This window comes from Helianthus annuus, chromosome 1 (genome assembly GCF_002127325.2).
Source record: "Helianthus annuus cultivar XRQ/B chromosome 1, HanXRQr2.0-SUNRISE, whole genome shotgun sequence".
NCBI lineage: Eukaryota > Viridiplantae > Streptophyta > Magnoliopsida > Asterales > Asteraceae > Helianthus > Helianthus annuus.
This window is the reverse complement of record NC_035433.2, coordinates 133,122,267-133,136,249: the sequence shown is the minus strand read 5'-3', so window position 1 is coordinate 133,136,249 and position 13,983 is coordinate 133,122,267. Positions and strand designations below refer to the sequence as shown.

The 13,983-nt window shown below is 36.5% G+C and overlaps 1 protein-coding gene across 1 annotated transcript; it reads right to left on the bottom strand.

Moving 5' to 3' along the window:
* Nucleotides 1–10,260: 10,260 nt before the first annotated feature.
* On the bottom strand, nt 10,261–11,567 carry LOC110939974 (probable indole-3-pyruvate monooxygenase YUCCA10). Its single transcript, XM_022181541.1, has 4 exons — nt 10,974–11,567; nt 10,630–10,863; nt 10,420–10,542; nt 10,261–10,326 (listed from the first exon to the last, which is right to left on the bottom strand). Exons 1-4 carry the CDS (start codon nt 11,565–11,567, stop codon nt 10,261–10,263), a joined length of 1,017 nt encoding a protein of 338 aa, XP_022037233.1.
* Nucleotides 11,568–13,983: the final 2,416 nt, after the last annotated feature.

The following is a 13,983-nucleotide window of genomic DNA, read 5'->3' as shown; positions in this document are numbered from 1 at the left end:
AATATCTTGTCTAGTTATATATTGATCTTCCTGATTTTGCTCAGACTGATTTACTTCATTAATTGGTTCACTATTAGCATTTTCCATCTGCTAATTAGTATTAATAGAAATTATTAGTGTCTAATTATTAATACCAAAATCACAGATAAATACACAGATAAACACATAGATCAGTATAACATGCAAGCATAGCCAAAATTGTCGATGCCTCGACTTCTGTTTTGTTTCATATATTATACCTGCTTCAATACACACTTTTTATCTTACACTGTTTTATTACCCATTTTACAGAATCAGTTTTACTATATTAGTTATAATACAAACAAACTTCTGTAGGATCGTTTGGAGACCCGAATGAGTCGAACAGAGGCGTTTTCGTCAATTACAGGTGCGGAATAACAAGTAATCTACGTAGGAATAGCTTGCAATACACTTTAAACACTTTCTGTATTGATTTGACGGTAAATACAACGAGTTCTCGATCCGGCAGCACTTCGGTACGAGATTCAATCAACCGTTACAAATGAGATCGCTCATCAGGTATATATAGGGCTTTGGGACCGCTTATTGGACAGGCCCAATAAGCGGTCCAGAAAGATGTCACTCGAGCGACCCACATTTGTCCATTCGAGCGGCCCTAAATCCTAATGGACCAAATGAGCGATCCAACTATCTAAATCTATACAATCACAATATTTCTCGTATTACGTGCCCAGATCTAACATCTAAAATCTATGACTCGATACAAGACGTAATCAGCAGATGTAGTGCACCAACAGACTCCCCCTCAGATGTTGATGGAGTCGACTATCGAGTCACACCAATGCTGTGTCTTCACATCTTCAGTCTTGATCAGTCTTTGGGCTTCTCTCTTTCTAGCTTCAGACTCCCCCTCTCGATTTGCTGGCATTCCTTTGATCTTCAGCAACATCTTCAGGATCGACGCCTGGCTATCCTGCATAAACTCTACCTCAAAGTAAATTTCTTTCACATATATATATATCAAACACATATAACCCTGCACCAATTCAGATTCTCATTTAAAACAAACACAGATTGTGATGAACCATTTGAAAGGTTAGATTATGAAAACAATTAATTTCACACAAACACTCCCCCTCAAGTATTGCTCATCATGTTTAGCACTCGGAATTTTGAAAATCAGCAATTCAACATCAGTTGTCGAAAATCTTTTTGAATTTTCAAAATTTATGCTAAAACACACCAAAAATCTTTTGGATTTTTCTGAAAGCAAGTAAATGCAGAAATAAACTATTTACAGACAATATTTTTGTGAGCTCGTGCAAGAGGATCATATCAGTTTTGAGACATATCATCAACACCGTTAAGCTTTAATCATTCTCAGTTCTAAACAATTTACCTAGATTGTAAGTATGTTTGTCCACTTAAATTTTCAACACAAATTTTAATCGATTCGAGATACGATATTAATTTTTAGAAACTTAAACTTAATTGTGTATCACTCCACTTGAATATACTCCCGTATCCAGATCCCAAATATTCAGTCTTACAGGTGAGTATACCACAGATGATATCTGTAAAGGGGTAATGTGCGAGGGCCGTGAGAGCTCAGGTCGATACTTCCGTATACGCAGAGAGATGACGGCTTCGACTTTTGGTGGGTCCCCTTTAGAGGATCTTTTTTACAACAGCAATGACTATCAATTTTATTGTTTAATCAGATTGCTGAGGGCGGCGCTTTTTCAAGCATTTGCAGAAAGTATTATCCGGGGACTAGGTCAGTACTTCCGTACAGCAGAAGTCCCGGGATAATACCCCAGATATCACTGAGTATAAAGACCTAGTATCTCAGAATACGGGACCTTTCAAACAAGATTTCGGGGGTTACCCATATATCCAAGAATAGTTACCCACGAATCAAGCAAGTTTGATTTAGGTTTATATCTCGTTTCAATTTACTAAATGTGCGAAAATCTACTGACACATCCGCAGTAAGATCGTTTATCACATTTAAACTTTCCAATTCTTTAGCGTGTTGTGATAGTCCACTGATGTACTATCATTTCCTCTATTATGCAACAAGAACTCATTTTTGATTTTATCATGTTTTTGGGTTTTTCAAATTTTCTGATGTTTTTGGATTTTCTAAAAATTCTTACTCCCCCTAAAATTCAAATACATCTAATGAAAATTGAAAACAAACTATACAGAAAATGACAACTGATATCGAATCTCCTCAATTCGCCATTCACTAGGCATAAACAATCAGAACTCCCCCTATCAACAAACTATTTTCCCATTTAGATTTCAAAACACTTAAGTTTGTTTTAATCAAAATGGTTTTTCCGGAAAATAAGTTTGATTGATTTTACCAATTGTAGATTACCATTTGTAGGAATATCCAACAAATGTTCGGGGTTGTGGTTCATCATCTTGTCTATCGACCAATTTAGGAAAATACAAGTACAACTTAATGTCCTTAATTTACCATTTTCAGTTCAGAAACCTCTGTACCAATTGTAAAACATCAACAAACATAAACAAACCTCTTTACCGTTTGCATGATTGACGTTACCGAATAATATTCAAGAAAGATGCCGATTCATGCTCCACGCTTACCAACCTGGGAGCTCCGGCAAGTCCTGAGACTAACTGTTCATAATATGTACCATCCCAGTCACAAACCAGGGATGGTTCAACCTTTTCTTTCTTTGTTTTCTTCTCGTAAAATTCCTTAACCCCTTTGACTTTTCGATCAATCATTTTGCCAAAGATGTGTTTTACCTTGGGGTTAAAGACCTTCTCAGCATCAAATTCCTGTTCATCATGAAAAAATTGGTTAGAAATTTCAACTTTACCAATTTTCTTTTTATAATTTTCAGCCCGAAGCGATGGAAACTCAGCATCATTAGCACTCGGAACTGAGTTCTCAACTTTTTCATCAGCTTCACATTTGATACAACTTGTGGCTCCACTGACTTTGTGGAATCAGTTTCATCGCCTGAAGATAGCTCCTCTGATTTCGACCTATCAGAATCATCGCTAGAGTTTTCACCATCCTTCTTTACAACCCATTTTTGTTTATCAGATTTGGCTCTCTTCTTGTAAAACTTGTTCGAACTCTCACCAATTTCAAAAATAGAATCCTTGAACAATTTTGTTCTATCAAGTGGTGATTCGAAAGCAAACACTTCTTCTGAGATTTTGCGAAAAACTCCCTGTTTTGATTGTATCGCCTGAGAACAATCTTTGGTGATATGTCCAACATTGTTGCATCGGTAACAGGTTCTCGAGTCTTTCTTTAGTTCAGCTTGTTTCTTTTTCAAAAATTCACTGTTCTTTTCCCTCCAGAAACATGTCTTTTCTTCTTCATCAGTTGATGTACCTGAAACAAAGGACATTTTGGATTTAAAATCACGAACATATTTTTCATTTTTCTGTTTTTCTGTAGGAATAAAACCTAATCCTTTCTTTTTGAAATTACCGCTATGGTTTGATCTCTTTTGGAAATCTGAACCAGAACTGTAATTCTTTTTCTTGTTTAATCTCTGTTGAACTCTTGAGGTGTATTTTTTAGGTTTTTCATTAAAACATAAGTCTTTAATTTCAGAAATATTAATTTCTGTGATTTTAAAAACCTTGTTTATCAATTCAGTTTTGACCCCTCTTAATGGAAATTCCTCATCAGAATATAATTTGTCCGAATTATTCAAAGTGTAAGCAACTTTAAACAACCCATCATCCAAATTAGATTTTGATAAAAGAAATTTTCTATCATAAACTAATTTTCCCTGTTTTTCTGTTTGCACCAGAGTTTTTGACTCAGACGTGGACTCCGACTTTGACTCGTCACTGTCATCACTATCTAACACATGATCCACAACTTTCTTCATCAATTGAGACTGTTGATCAGTGTCAGATGATGTAAACACAACATCAATACTTTCTGGAAGATTGACTGACGACTCTGACTCCCACTGTAAATTTGTCGCCTTTTTGACTCTTTCATCGTTAGGATGTCTAGGAAAATATCCGTTTTCCAGTGGAGGTGGACATCTGTTATAACTGACACCTTTCTTCTTACCAGATGAAGTCTTTTCTGTATCCTTTTTCTTTTCACTCTTCTTTTTGCCAGCAATCTTTTCTTTAGCATCAACTTCAGCTGCAATCTCCTCAGTTACATCATCCTCTTCCCATACTTTCATGCTCTCAACAGTCGGATAGATCCTGTCAATCACATAGGAAGTACATGAGTAACTTTTTAATAAACGATTAACTCTCTCCGTTTCAATTCTCTGTAGCTCAAGCTTTTGTTCTAAAGCAGCACACTTTTCAATGTAGTTGTTTACAACTTTTTGTTTAGTCATAAACGCTCCCTGAAGAGTCTTCATAGCAACAGCTTGTTCTTCACTTGTTTGATTGTACTGATTCATCGTCTTGTTCAGCACATCATATGACTCCTTCAGTCTGTTTAAGTTGTAAATCAACGTGCTGTTCTGCTTTTTCACAATCTCACAGTTTTCACACTTTACCGGAACCTCTTTCGCATCAACACCTTCAACAACCTTGAACTTAGGCACTTCTTTCACATTTTGCCTTCTCACCACCGACACTTCCTCATCATCACTACTTACCGGTGTTTTAATCTTCTTCTTTTTCTTCTCTTTCTTGACTTTTTCATCTTCACTATCACTCTCAGCAAGCAACTTCATATCTTCTCTGTATTTTCTCGCCCAATACTCTGTATCATCATCACTATCATCTACAATCTTTGCTGTAAATGCAGTGTAAGCTGTGATTTGATCAGGAACATAATCATCCCAAGTAAAATTTGCCCAGCTAAAACCTTCAGCTAACTTTTCATCTTCTTGATCAATCAAACAAGCTTTTCCATTTTCTGGAATGTAATTATCCCAGTTAAACGACTGTTTTTGATTTGGATTAACCACACAAGCTCTCTTTCCGGTATCTTCAATCACATCTCTTCCGTGTGCAGTCTGAGCTTGATGTTTCTGTTGTTGAGATGATTGACCAACTTGGTGATAGATGGCTTTGCGATAGTAATCGTTGTTGTTGTTGAACGGATTTTGAGCTCCACTTGCTTCTCGATTTGTGCACTCCCTCTTGAAGTGTCCTTTTTCCTTGCACCGAAAACAAGTAACTTTAGATTTGTCAAAACCTAAAGTAGAAACATTCGCATCACGAAGATCATCTCTCCCCGTGATTTGTTTGAACTTCTCAGCTCTCCGTAAAACACTAGCCAGACACCACTTAATATCCATCAGCTCCATCTCTTCAGCATCTATCTGGTCGTAGTCTTCTTTGGTTAGCATTGGATTGCCGATACGACCTGCAACAAAACATGTATAAGATTCCAAAACCATTCCTAATAAAGACATTTGGTTTTTGGCAATTTCTTCCGAATAATCTTGATCATTCTCAAGATTTAATACAATGTTGCACTGTAACTTTCTCCCATACTTAGTTGTTGAGATATTTGGATCAAATGATGGAAATGATGTAAAACTGGTTTTGCTGCTTGATCCAGATGATTCAGATAAGCTCTTAGCACTCATACCAGTAACAACCTTTGGGGATGAATTCGACGATTTCTCATTTACCCCAGCTTTATAATATAACCCGATGTCTTGTTCACCATCGAAATCTTTCATTCTAATCACTTTCCGTTGTTCCATCTCTTGAGCTTCAATCTTTTCGATGAACTTACTGAGCGTCAGATTGTTAAAACCTTTCTTGTTTCTAAGCATCATCAAGTATGTGCCCCAACTCTCATATGGCAACGCATCAGCAAGTTTGTCAATCAACTCTTCATTACTCTTTTCAATACTTAACCTTTTCATATTTGCAAGCAAGTTACAGTATCGTTCAATAATCTCACGTGTACTCTCATTTTTCAACCCACGAAAAAGATCAAATTCTTTCTTTAGAAGCGACTTCTTGCTTTTAACCATCTCTTCACTTCCCCTAAACTTCGAACGTAGAGCTTTCCAAATTGAGTATGTTCCATTGTGCTGTAGAAGAACCATGATATCTTCTTTGACTGCCTGTTGAAGAAGACTTAGCATCATTTTCTCATTTTTGTACTTCTTCCTCTCATCATCTCTAAGATCTTTGATTGGAACTGGCTCTTCATCACTATTCAATGGTCGAACATACTTTGTTTCCACGCATTCCCAAGCGTCAAGATAATTCGCTTGCACCCAATTTTCAAACCAACCTTCCCAACCCTTATATTCTTCGATGTTCATTAGTTTGGGAGGTTTTTGCATCCTCCCGGTTTCGTTTTCTAGCATTGTTGTTTGAATAGCGGTGATTGAAGTACTTGGAGTAGCGAACGCGTTATAAAAATCCTCGTCCATTTTCAAATTTTCGAAAAATATTTCAAACAATACACAAAGGTGAATTAGAGAATCAAAATGTCACAAAGGCGGTCCAATAAGATCACACGAGCGAACCAGATGAAACCAAATAAGCGGTCCAATGATATTCCAGAAAAGCGGTCCAAACACTTGTTCGATCGAGCGGTTCACAAAACTATCTGTTTGAGCGGTTCAACTCCTGATCCAATAAGCGGTTCAACTATGAAATTTCGAGCGATTCAACTACTCAACCGAATAAGCGGTTCTCAATCGTTCGAATAAGCGGTCCAGAACTGTTAATTTCGAGCGGTCCAAAACAATTCAGAAAAGCGATCAGCTTTCGGACATCATTTTGACGCACTATTTCTTCGAATTTCGACACCAAACTTTCAAGGGTTTATCTCTATGTAGTTGCGCACAATCCCTGAGATTTTCAGCAAATTTCGACCGTTGAAAATGTCTGAATCTGAAAAAGAATGAGTAGAAGACAAAATTTTTGATGATTTCCAGCTATTTCCTGTAGAACTCCTCCTCCTAAAGCTCTGATACCAATTGTAGGATCGTTTGGAGACCCGAATGAGTCGAACAGAGGCGTTTTCGTCAATTACAAGTGCGGAATAACAAGTAATCAACGTAGGAATAGCTTGCAATACACTTTAAACACTTTCTGTATTGATTTGACGGTAAATACAACGAGTTCTCGATCCGGCAGCACTTCGGTACGAGATTCAATCAACCATTACAAATGAGATCGCTCATCAGGTATATATAGGGCTTTGGGACCGCTTATTGGACAGGCCCAATAAGCGGCCCACACAAGACATTGGAGCGGTCCAGAAAGATGTCACTCGAGCGACCCACATTTGTCCATTCGAGCGGCCCTAAATCCTAATGGACCAAATGAGCGATCCAACTATCTAAATCTATACAATCACAATATTTCTCGTATTACGTGCCCAGATCTAACATCTAAAATCTATGACTCGATACAAGACGTAATCAGCAGATGTAGTGCACCAACAACTTCTCCAAACCCCTCCTATCTTTTGGTTTACTGGCAGTTTCAGTAACGACGCTCCCTCTCGTCGTACTTCCAAGAAATCTGCTCCCCCATTTCCCGGATCCTATTCCCGGTGCCTATCAGTTCTTCACCAAACTGACATAGTTCAGCTAAATTTTCATAGCTTATTGGCAGATTAGGGACAGGTTCTGGATCAAACTGTGGGAGAAAACTATAGGGACTATTAACTATATTTTGGAATTTGGAATTGCCAGTCATTGGTCCACCATTACTCCATTTGGCCTAATGGTCTGGTGTGAACTAGTGGGTCTGGAATAGCTGGTCCTAGGTTTATTGGGAATTGGGCTGTAGCAGGATAAGAGAAGAGATTATCGTTAATAGGCTCTAGAACATCACAATTATCCAGTAGGCGGTCTATTTCGTCCTGGAATGTGATTTCCTCAGACTGTTAAGAGCTTTCTCCGATCTCTATTCCCTTTTTCTGCTGGCTTGGGACTTTCTCCGGGTTCTATTTCTTTTCCCTTGCTCACACTCACAGGATTTTCTATTTTAGGGAGTCTCCTAGGTTTCCTTCTGCGCACTTTTCGCCACCCTACATATCTTCTCTTCTTTTTAGGTTTTGCTTTTTCCAGCGGTGGAGCTTGGAATTCCAGAGGTTCCTCTATGTTAGCAATGTAACCAGTGAAGTTGTGGGAGACTTCAATTGGCACAGGATAGAGGTTGAGATTCTGAAATGCTTCCGACATCTCATTCATGCTGTACGGCATATATGCAAAAATGCACAAAATGCTAAGTTAAAACTTTGGAACAAAGCTTAACAAATAAACATTTTTATTGCATACCAATTTGTACAACATACAGCAAACAGAACACACTCAGATCTATTTATTTATTTACTGGGAAGTACTTATTTCTAGAATTAAAGCTTAAAGATTTGCATTTTCTGCTACAGTAGCAAGCAGATACAGATTTGCCCATTTTTCATCTAAGTTATTTTCCCTTGGTGGATTATTACTAATTTCCTGAATTTCTGGGTTAAACCTCACTCTCTTGGTTCGGGGTTTCTTTTTCTCTTGACCTTTTCTAAGGATTGAATTCCTTTTCTCTGGTGTAAGTGGGTTTTCATAATTTGCCTTACGGACAAATATTCCTTCCTCTAACTTGACGGAAGTTTTGGAGGAAGAGGTTCCCTGTTCTTTAGGTGTACTATCTAATTTGCGGTAGATAGCAGAAATCTTTTGTTTACCCATACTGTAATTTTAACAATTAATCAGTTAATAAGCATATATTCACAGAATGACAAATAAAATTTTCCATAAACTTAAATTAATTAGAACAGTGAGCTTAATCAGTAAGCTTAAAACAGTGGCTCTGATACCACCTTTTCCTGTCACGGCCCCCGACCCGGTTTGACCCGTTTAAGGAGCCGCGGGACAGGAATCCCGTGGTATTTAATTTAGGCGACAGCGGAAGTCTTTTTAAAACAGGATCTTTCAATAATTCAAACTGCCCGTTTCATAACTTAGGGATAAATTCCCGAAATTTACAATAATGTGATTTCTCAGGGAAATCTTTATTTTCAAAACATGTTCATTTATTTATTTACATTGAGCCACTTTTCTAAGCTGGGAGTGCTCCACGACACTTTTCTTTGCTCATACCATATCACCTGAAACATGTTTGAAAAAGGTTTTGTCAGCGGGGAAATACTGAGTGAATCATTCATTTTACTGAAAACGACACATTTGTTATAATCTACAGTATTAAGGGGAATTACAATGTTTCTGATATCAAACCAACTACCCACAGTATTTGTCACTCGACCATCCATTGGCTAGCCCATTTGTCCAATGGTGTCTGTGACTGTGGTCAGATCACCCCTTGGCCACCCGTTTGTCCAAGTGTGACGGGAAATAAGTAATGTATACAAAACCCCACATACCGGCTGTAACTTGGTGATTACATAGACTTAATCACTGTAACTATAACTTTGAAAATAACTTGGAGTTTTGTAAAACAGTTGACTCACAAACTGTGAGAAAAGAGTTTATAAAAGAGGAATGACTCACATTGCAGATTTACAAGCAGAGTATAAGCTTTACTGATTAGCCTTCTAACCTAATTAAATAACAATGCACACACAAACGGGATTAGTAACTAATTCAGCAGTTACGTCAAGTCACGAGATTAAACCATCACAACTATTATCAAGTGCGATACTTAACAATTCAATGGATTCACAACGAATGACAGAGCATAGTCCGAATTCGAACAGCACTCAAACATTCAAGTTGAAATCACAATGAATAACAAAGTACAAGCTCAATTTGAGCAGCACTCGGACAATCGTTGGATAGTTATAATCGATTGGACGTTGAATCGTAATAGCGATCGAGTTATTACCCTGATTGCGGCAGCACCTCGTGATCGTGTGTGTGTGTGTTTTAGACTGATTTCGAAATAACTCAACGTTCACAGAAGCTTTGTGCAACGTTTTAACACCTCTGTTCTAATGCCAATGTCGGCTATTTATAGCAAGTTTTGAGGTTCCCTTACGGACCGTAAGCCCGAACCTTTACGGTCCGTAAGCTAAGCAGTCTAATTATAGGCTGCCTAGGCTCGGGACTAGCCTTGGTGACTCAAGATTTCAGCCAATTAAAACAAAGCAACGTTTAAATTAAGATAATTACCAACTAGGGTTTGCCCCCCTCGAGTTTTAGGGGCCCTGATCCTGATTCCGATCATTCTGAAAATTTTAGGGCTAGTGCAGAATTACTTGGGTGTCTCAATTAGGGTTTTCTTATTGACTAATTATCGTCCTAAGTATTGATTTTAGTGGCAGTTGTTACAAAATCCAACACAATAAAGACCATTTTCTCATTTCCAATGGTTAGGGCTTTTGTGTTTTGGCATTCCTTTTTCATTGAACAGACCTCCATCTTCCTAGATTAGACAAACAAAAAAAAGAACATTAATATTAACGAAAAAAAACACAAAAGGTTAAGATACGACATAAAATGTAGTAACTTCAATTACCTTAAGCCATTTCCGTACGGTGCTTTTAAAACCAGTAGCAAAGACAATGGCATCAAATTGCCTCTCTTGACCATTTGTAAATTTGATAATATCACCTTGTATATCTTTAATAGACGTCATAACCTTAAGCACACAAAGAAGATTAAGTAATTAGTATTTGTTGTTTAGAAGTCATTTGATTTGATATGAAAACATTATCACAATGTTTACCTTAATGTCTCCTGTTTTAATCTTTGAAATTGTTCCAACATCAATGACAGGTGATCTCCCTGTTTCTTTTTTAATCAAGAATGGTCCTTTAAGTGGCCTTTGTATTCCAAATCTCCCAAGATCTCCATACAACAACTTACTTAACACTAAAACCATCTTATCCACAATTGTGCACCGAATATATTTTAAAAAATACATTCCAAGTTGCACTAACTCCTTGTTAAGCACATGTATCTGCCACAACAAAAAACAGAATATTAAAATATACCAAATACATTTTTCTAAATTTAATACACCACTTTTTCAAATTCAAACAACACGCGGGAGAACATTTAGTTTTTTACCGGGCTACGAACAACAACTGATGTTTGAGCACCCCAATTGCACAAATCATATGCAATTTCCATCCCAGAATTTCCGGCACCAACAACAAGCACTTCCTTGTCTCCAAATGTCTTTCCATTTTCATACTCACTTGAGTGGATGACTAACCCTTTGAACGTATCCAAGCCATAAACATTCGGAATAAAGCCTTCGCTATTTTCACCGGTTGCCACCACAAGAAACTCACTTGCATACTCCTCGACCAAACCCGAAACATTATTTTGGGCGGTAACCACCCATTTTTGTGCACTCTTGTCATACCATGCACTCTCGACACTACGTTGGTACAATGGGTCTACAATAAAATGATAAACATAGTTTTTCAAGTATTGCACAAACATATTTTTTGGTACAAATGTGGGTGCAGACAAAGGAAATGGCATATGAGGAAGTTGACAAAATTTTTTGGCTAAGTGAAGCTTTAAACGATCATAAGCCTTCTTTTGCCATAAAGATACATAACAATCTTCCCTTTCAAGAACAATATTTGGGATTGAAAGAAGATTGAGACATGCTGATGTTGCAATGCCAGTAGGTCCTGCTCCAACTATCATAACAATGGTTTCTTGCTTCATTTTCTCAAGCTCTTTGATTGGTTTTTAGTAGTGAGTATTGTATGTGTCTGGATGCATTATGCAATGTGTATACCCTTTATATAGGAATAGAAATTTAGATGAAGAGCGTAAAATATATTTTCTTAAAATCATTTTTGGTTATTCAAATGTCTTCCCGCGTAAATTTAAAAAATATCTGTTATTATTCAATGAATTGTTCCATCTTTAATGGAAACAAAATTTGAAAATTTATGTTTCAATACTTTATTTAACCATTTTATGCATGTATCTTGCATAAATTACTACATCATGTTCACACTAGACTTATGATCATTTAGCAAATTGTTCCCTTTTTGTTAGAAACTTCATTTGACTTGAATCTTAGTGTTCATAAGGTGCTAATTAATGCATGTGTGTATCTTACACAAATTGTTAAATCTTGTAATTACATTTTTTTTTCTTTATATCAAAGACAAACATTAAACACTTAAACATAGGAATTTTAATCACTAGCATTAATCGTTATTAAAAGTAAAGTTTATTATGTTAAAATTAGAATTACTAAATTATACATTGTATTCGAATGGTGCGTTTTATAAAGAAAATTTTCAAATAGGAAATTATCTTGAAGAGGATATGATATATGTGAAGTAAAAAATTTATTAAGTGAGTTTTGCGTGTATAAAGCGTATGAACTATCCACGATGCGACTCATGTATTTTAAGAAAATAATACACGTGTCGCTAAATTACAATTGGATTTTAGATGCAACGTCAAAACAACTTGGATAGACCATTATATTCCTATAATTTATTCATGTCTCACACTACTTTGACAACTTTGACGCATTATTGTAACTAGGTTAGATGTACATATAATAACTTGCCTAGCGCAACAAGGCAACAACCACATCTGGGACCGTCTTAGGACTGATCAAAGAACATTGGGAAAAAGGCGGGTTTTTCGATCAGTTGAGGTTGCTGCCGCTGGACAAAGTTGATCGAACCTTCACATGTATGTTAGTATGTGTAAATTCACTAAATTGTATGTCACTACCGGAGGGTTACTCCGTTTTCAGAGTGGGGTGGTCTCATTGGTCCACGCCTCCTTTTTTCGTTTTCTTTTTAACATAAAACAAAACCATTGATTGACAAAACGCAACCAAGGGACATCTGATAAGAAACTGTAGGTGTTAGGTGGCGGTGATGGTTTCAGTTGCGGTGGGGACGTTTTTGCCAGATAGAGACAGAGAGAGGTTGGGCATTGTAACATTGGTGGAAACATAATTATGACAGTCGGCGGGGGTGGCAACTGGTGAACAAGGGTGTAATTGGTTGAGTAGTTCTTAGATGTAATAACAGAGTACATCATGTGTTTGGGTGGCCAGAAACGACAATGTAACGGTATTGCAGTGGTAGAATCCCCTTGGTAATGTGTTGTGTGATTGTTGGCGACGACAAAGAGTTGAAGAAACTGATATGGGTGAAATAGAGAAAGTGTGTGTACGTGTTTGTGTGTGTGTGTGAAAGAGTAGACGGTGGAGGTGGTGCTGGTTAAGAAAAACCAGCGGCTGGATGTGAGTAGGCAAAAGGCTAAGGCTGAAATGTGGATTCCATCATTATATTATCAATTTAATATAGACATAGTAATGTTATTATATATAATTTCTATTGTTATGATATGTTCATCCAAATGATAATATATTTTCTAAAATGTTACTATAAAATAATTCAAATCATTTTTTTATTTTAATAACGTTTTTTTAAAGCTAACATAATATATATTAATACCATTACTCATTTCATTTTTAATGAACCGTAGAGAGAGAACAAAGCTTAATATATGGAAATTTGAGACGCGCAGTCGGCTCTTGAATTTTCGTCTTTTTTATAGTTAAATAAAAAAAATGTAATAAACCGAACACGTTTTGACATCCCTTTAGGTATATATAGATAAACTTTTAGGCATGTTACAGCTTTTATTTTATGAGTTCTCTCTTTCGTTAGTAACTAATACAAATTGTGTAATATGCATATTAAATATAGAAAATGTACTTTCAAAATATAAACAAACCGGTAAAAGAAAAGGGAACTCATATCGGTAGCATCAGTACTTATACAAGTTTCTATTGATGTAAAACACGTATTCCCATTATTTTGGGCATATAATGACTTTACTCATATTGGTAGTATCAATACTACAAGTTTCTATTGATGTAAAACACGTATTCCCATTATTTTGGGAATATAATGACTTCATTTTCTGTGTTTTTCTTTCGGTTGATGTTGCTATACTAATTGTCTATATCGTATTGATGTCTTAACAAAACAACCATTACCAAACGAAATTCCACCGCAACGCGCAACAGATTTTACTAGTGAAGTATAATACATATTATTAAAATTATAACCACATA

What these genes read in the sequence shown, in the direction of transcription:
- LOC110939974 (XM_022181541.1), bottom strand. Translation starts at nt 11,567, where the DNA reads ATGATAGTTGGAGCAGGACCTACTGGCATTGCAACATCAGCATGTCTC. An exon ending in CAGTTGTTGTTCGTAGCCCG is followed by an intron (nt 10,864 to 10,973) that starts GTAAAAAACTAA and finishes TTGTTGTGGCAG; the next exon opens with ATACATGTGCTTAACAAGGA. An exon ending in TTAAAACAGGAGACATTAAG is followed by an intron (nt 10,543 to 10,629) that starts GTAAACATTGTG and finishes TGTGTGCTTAAG; the next exon opens with GTTATGACGTCTATTAAAGA.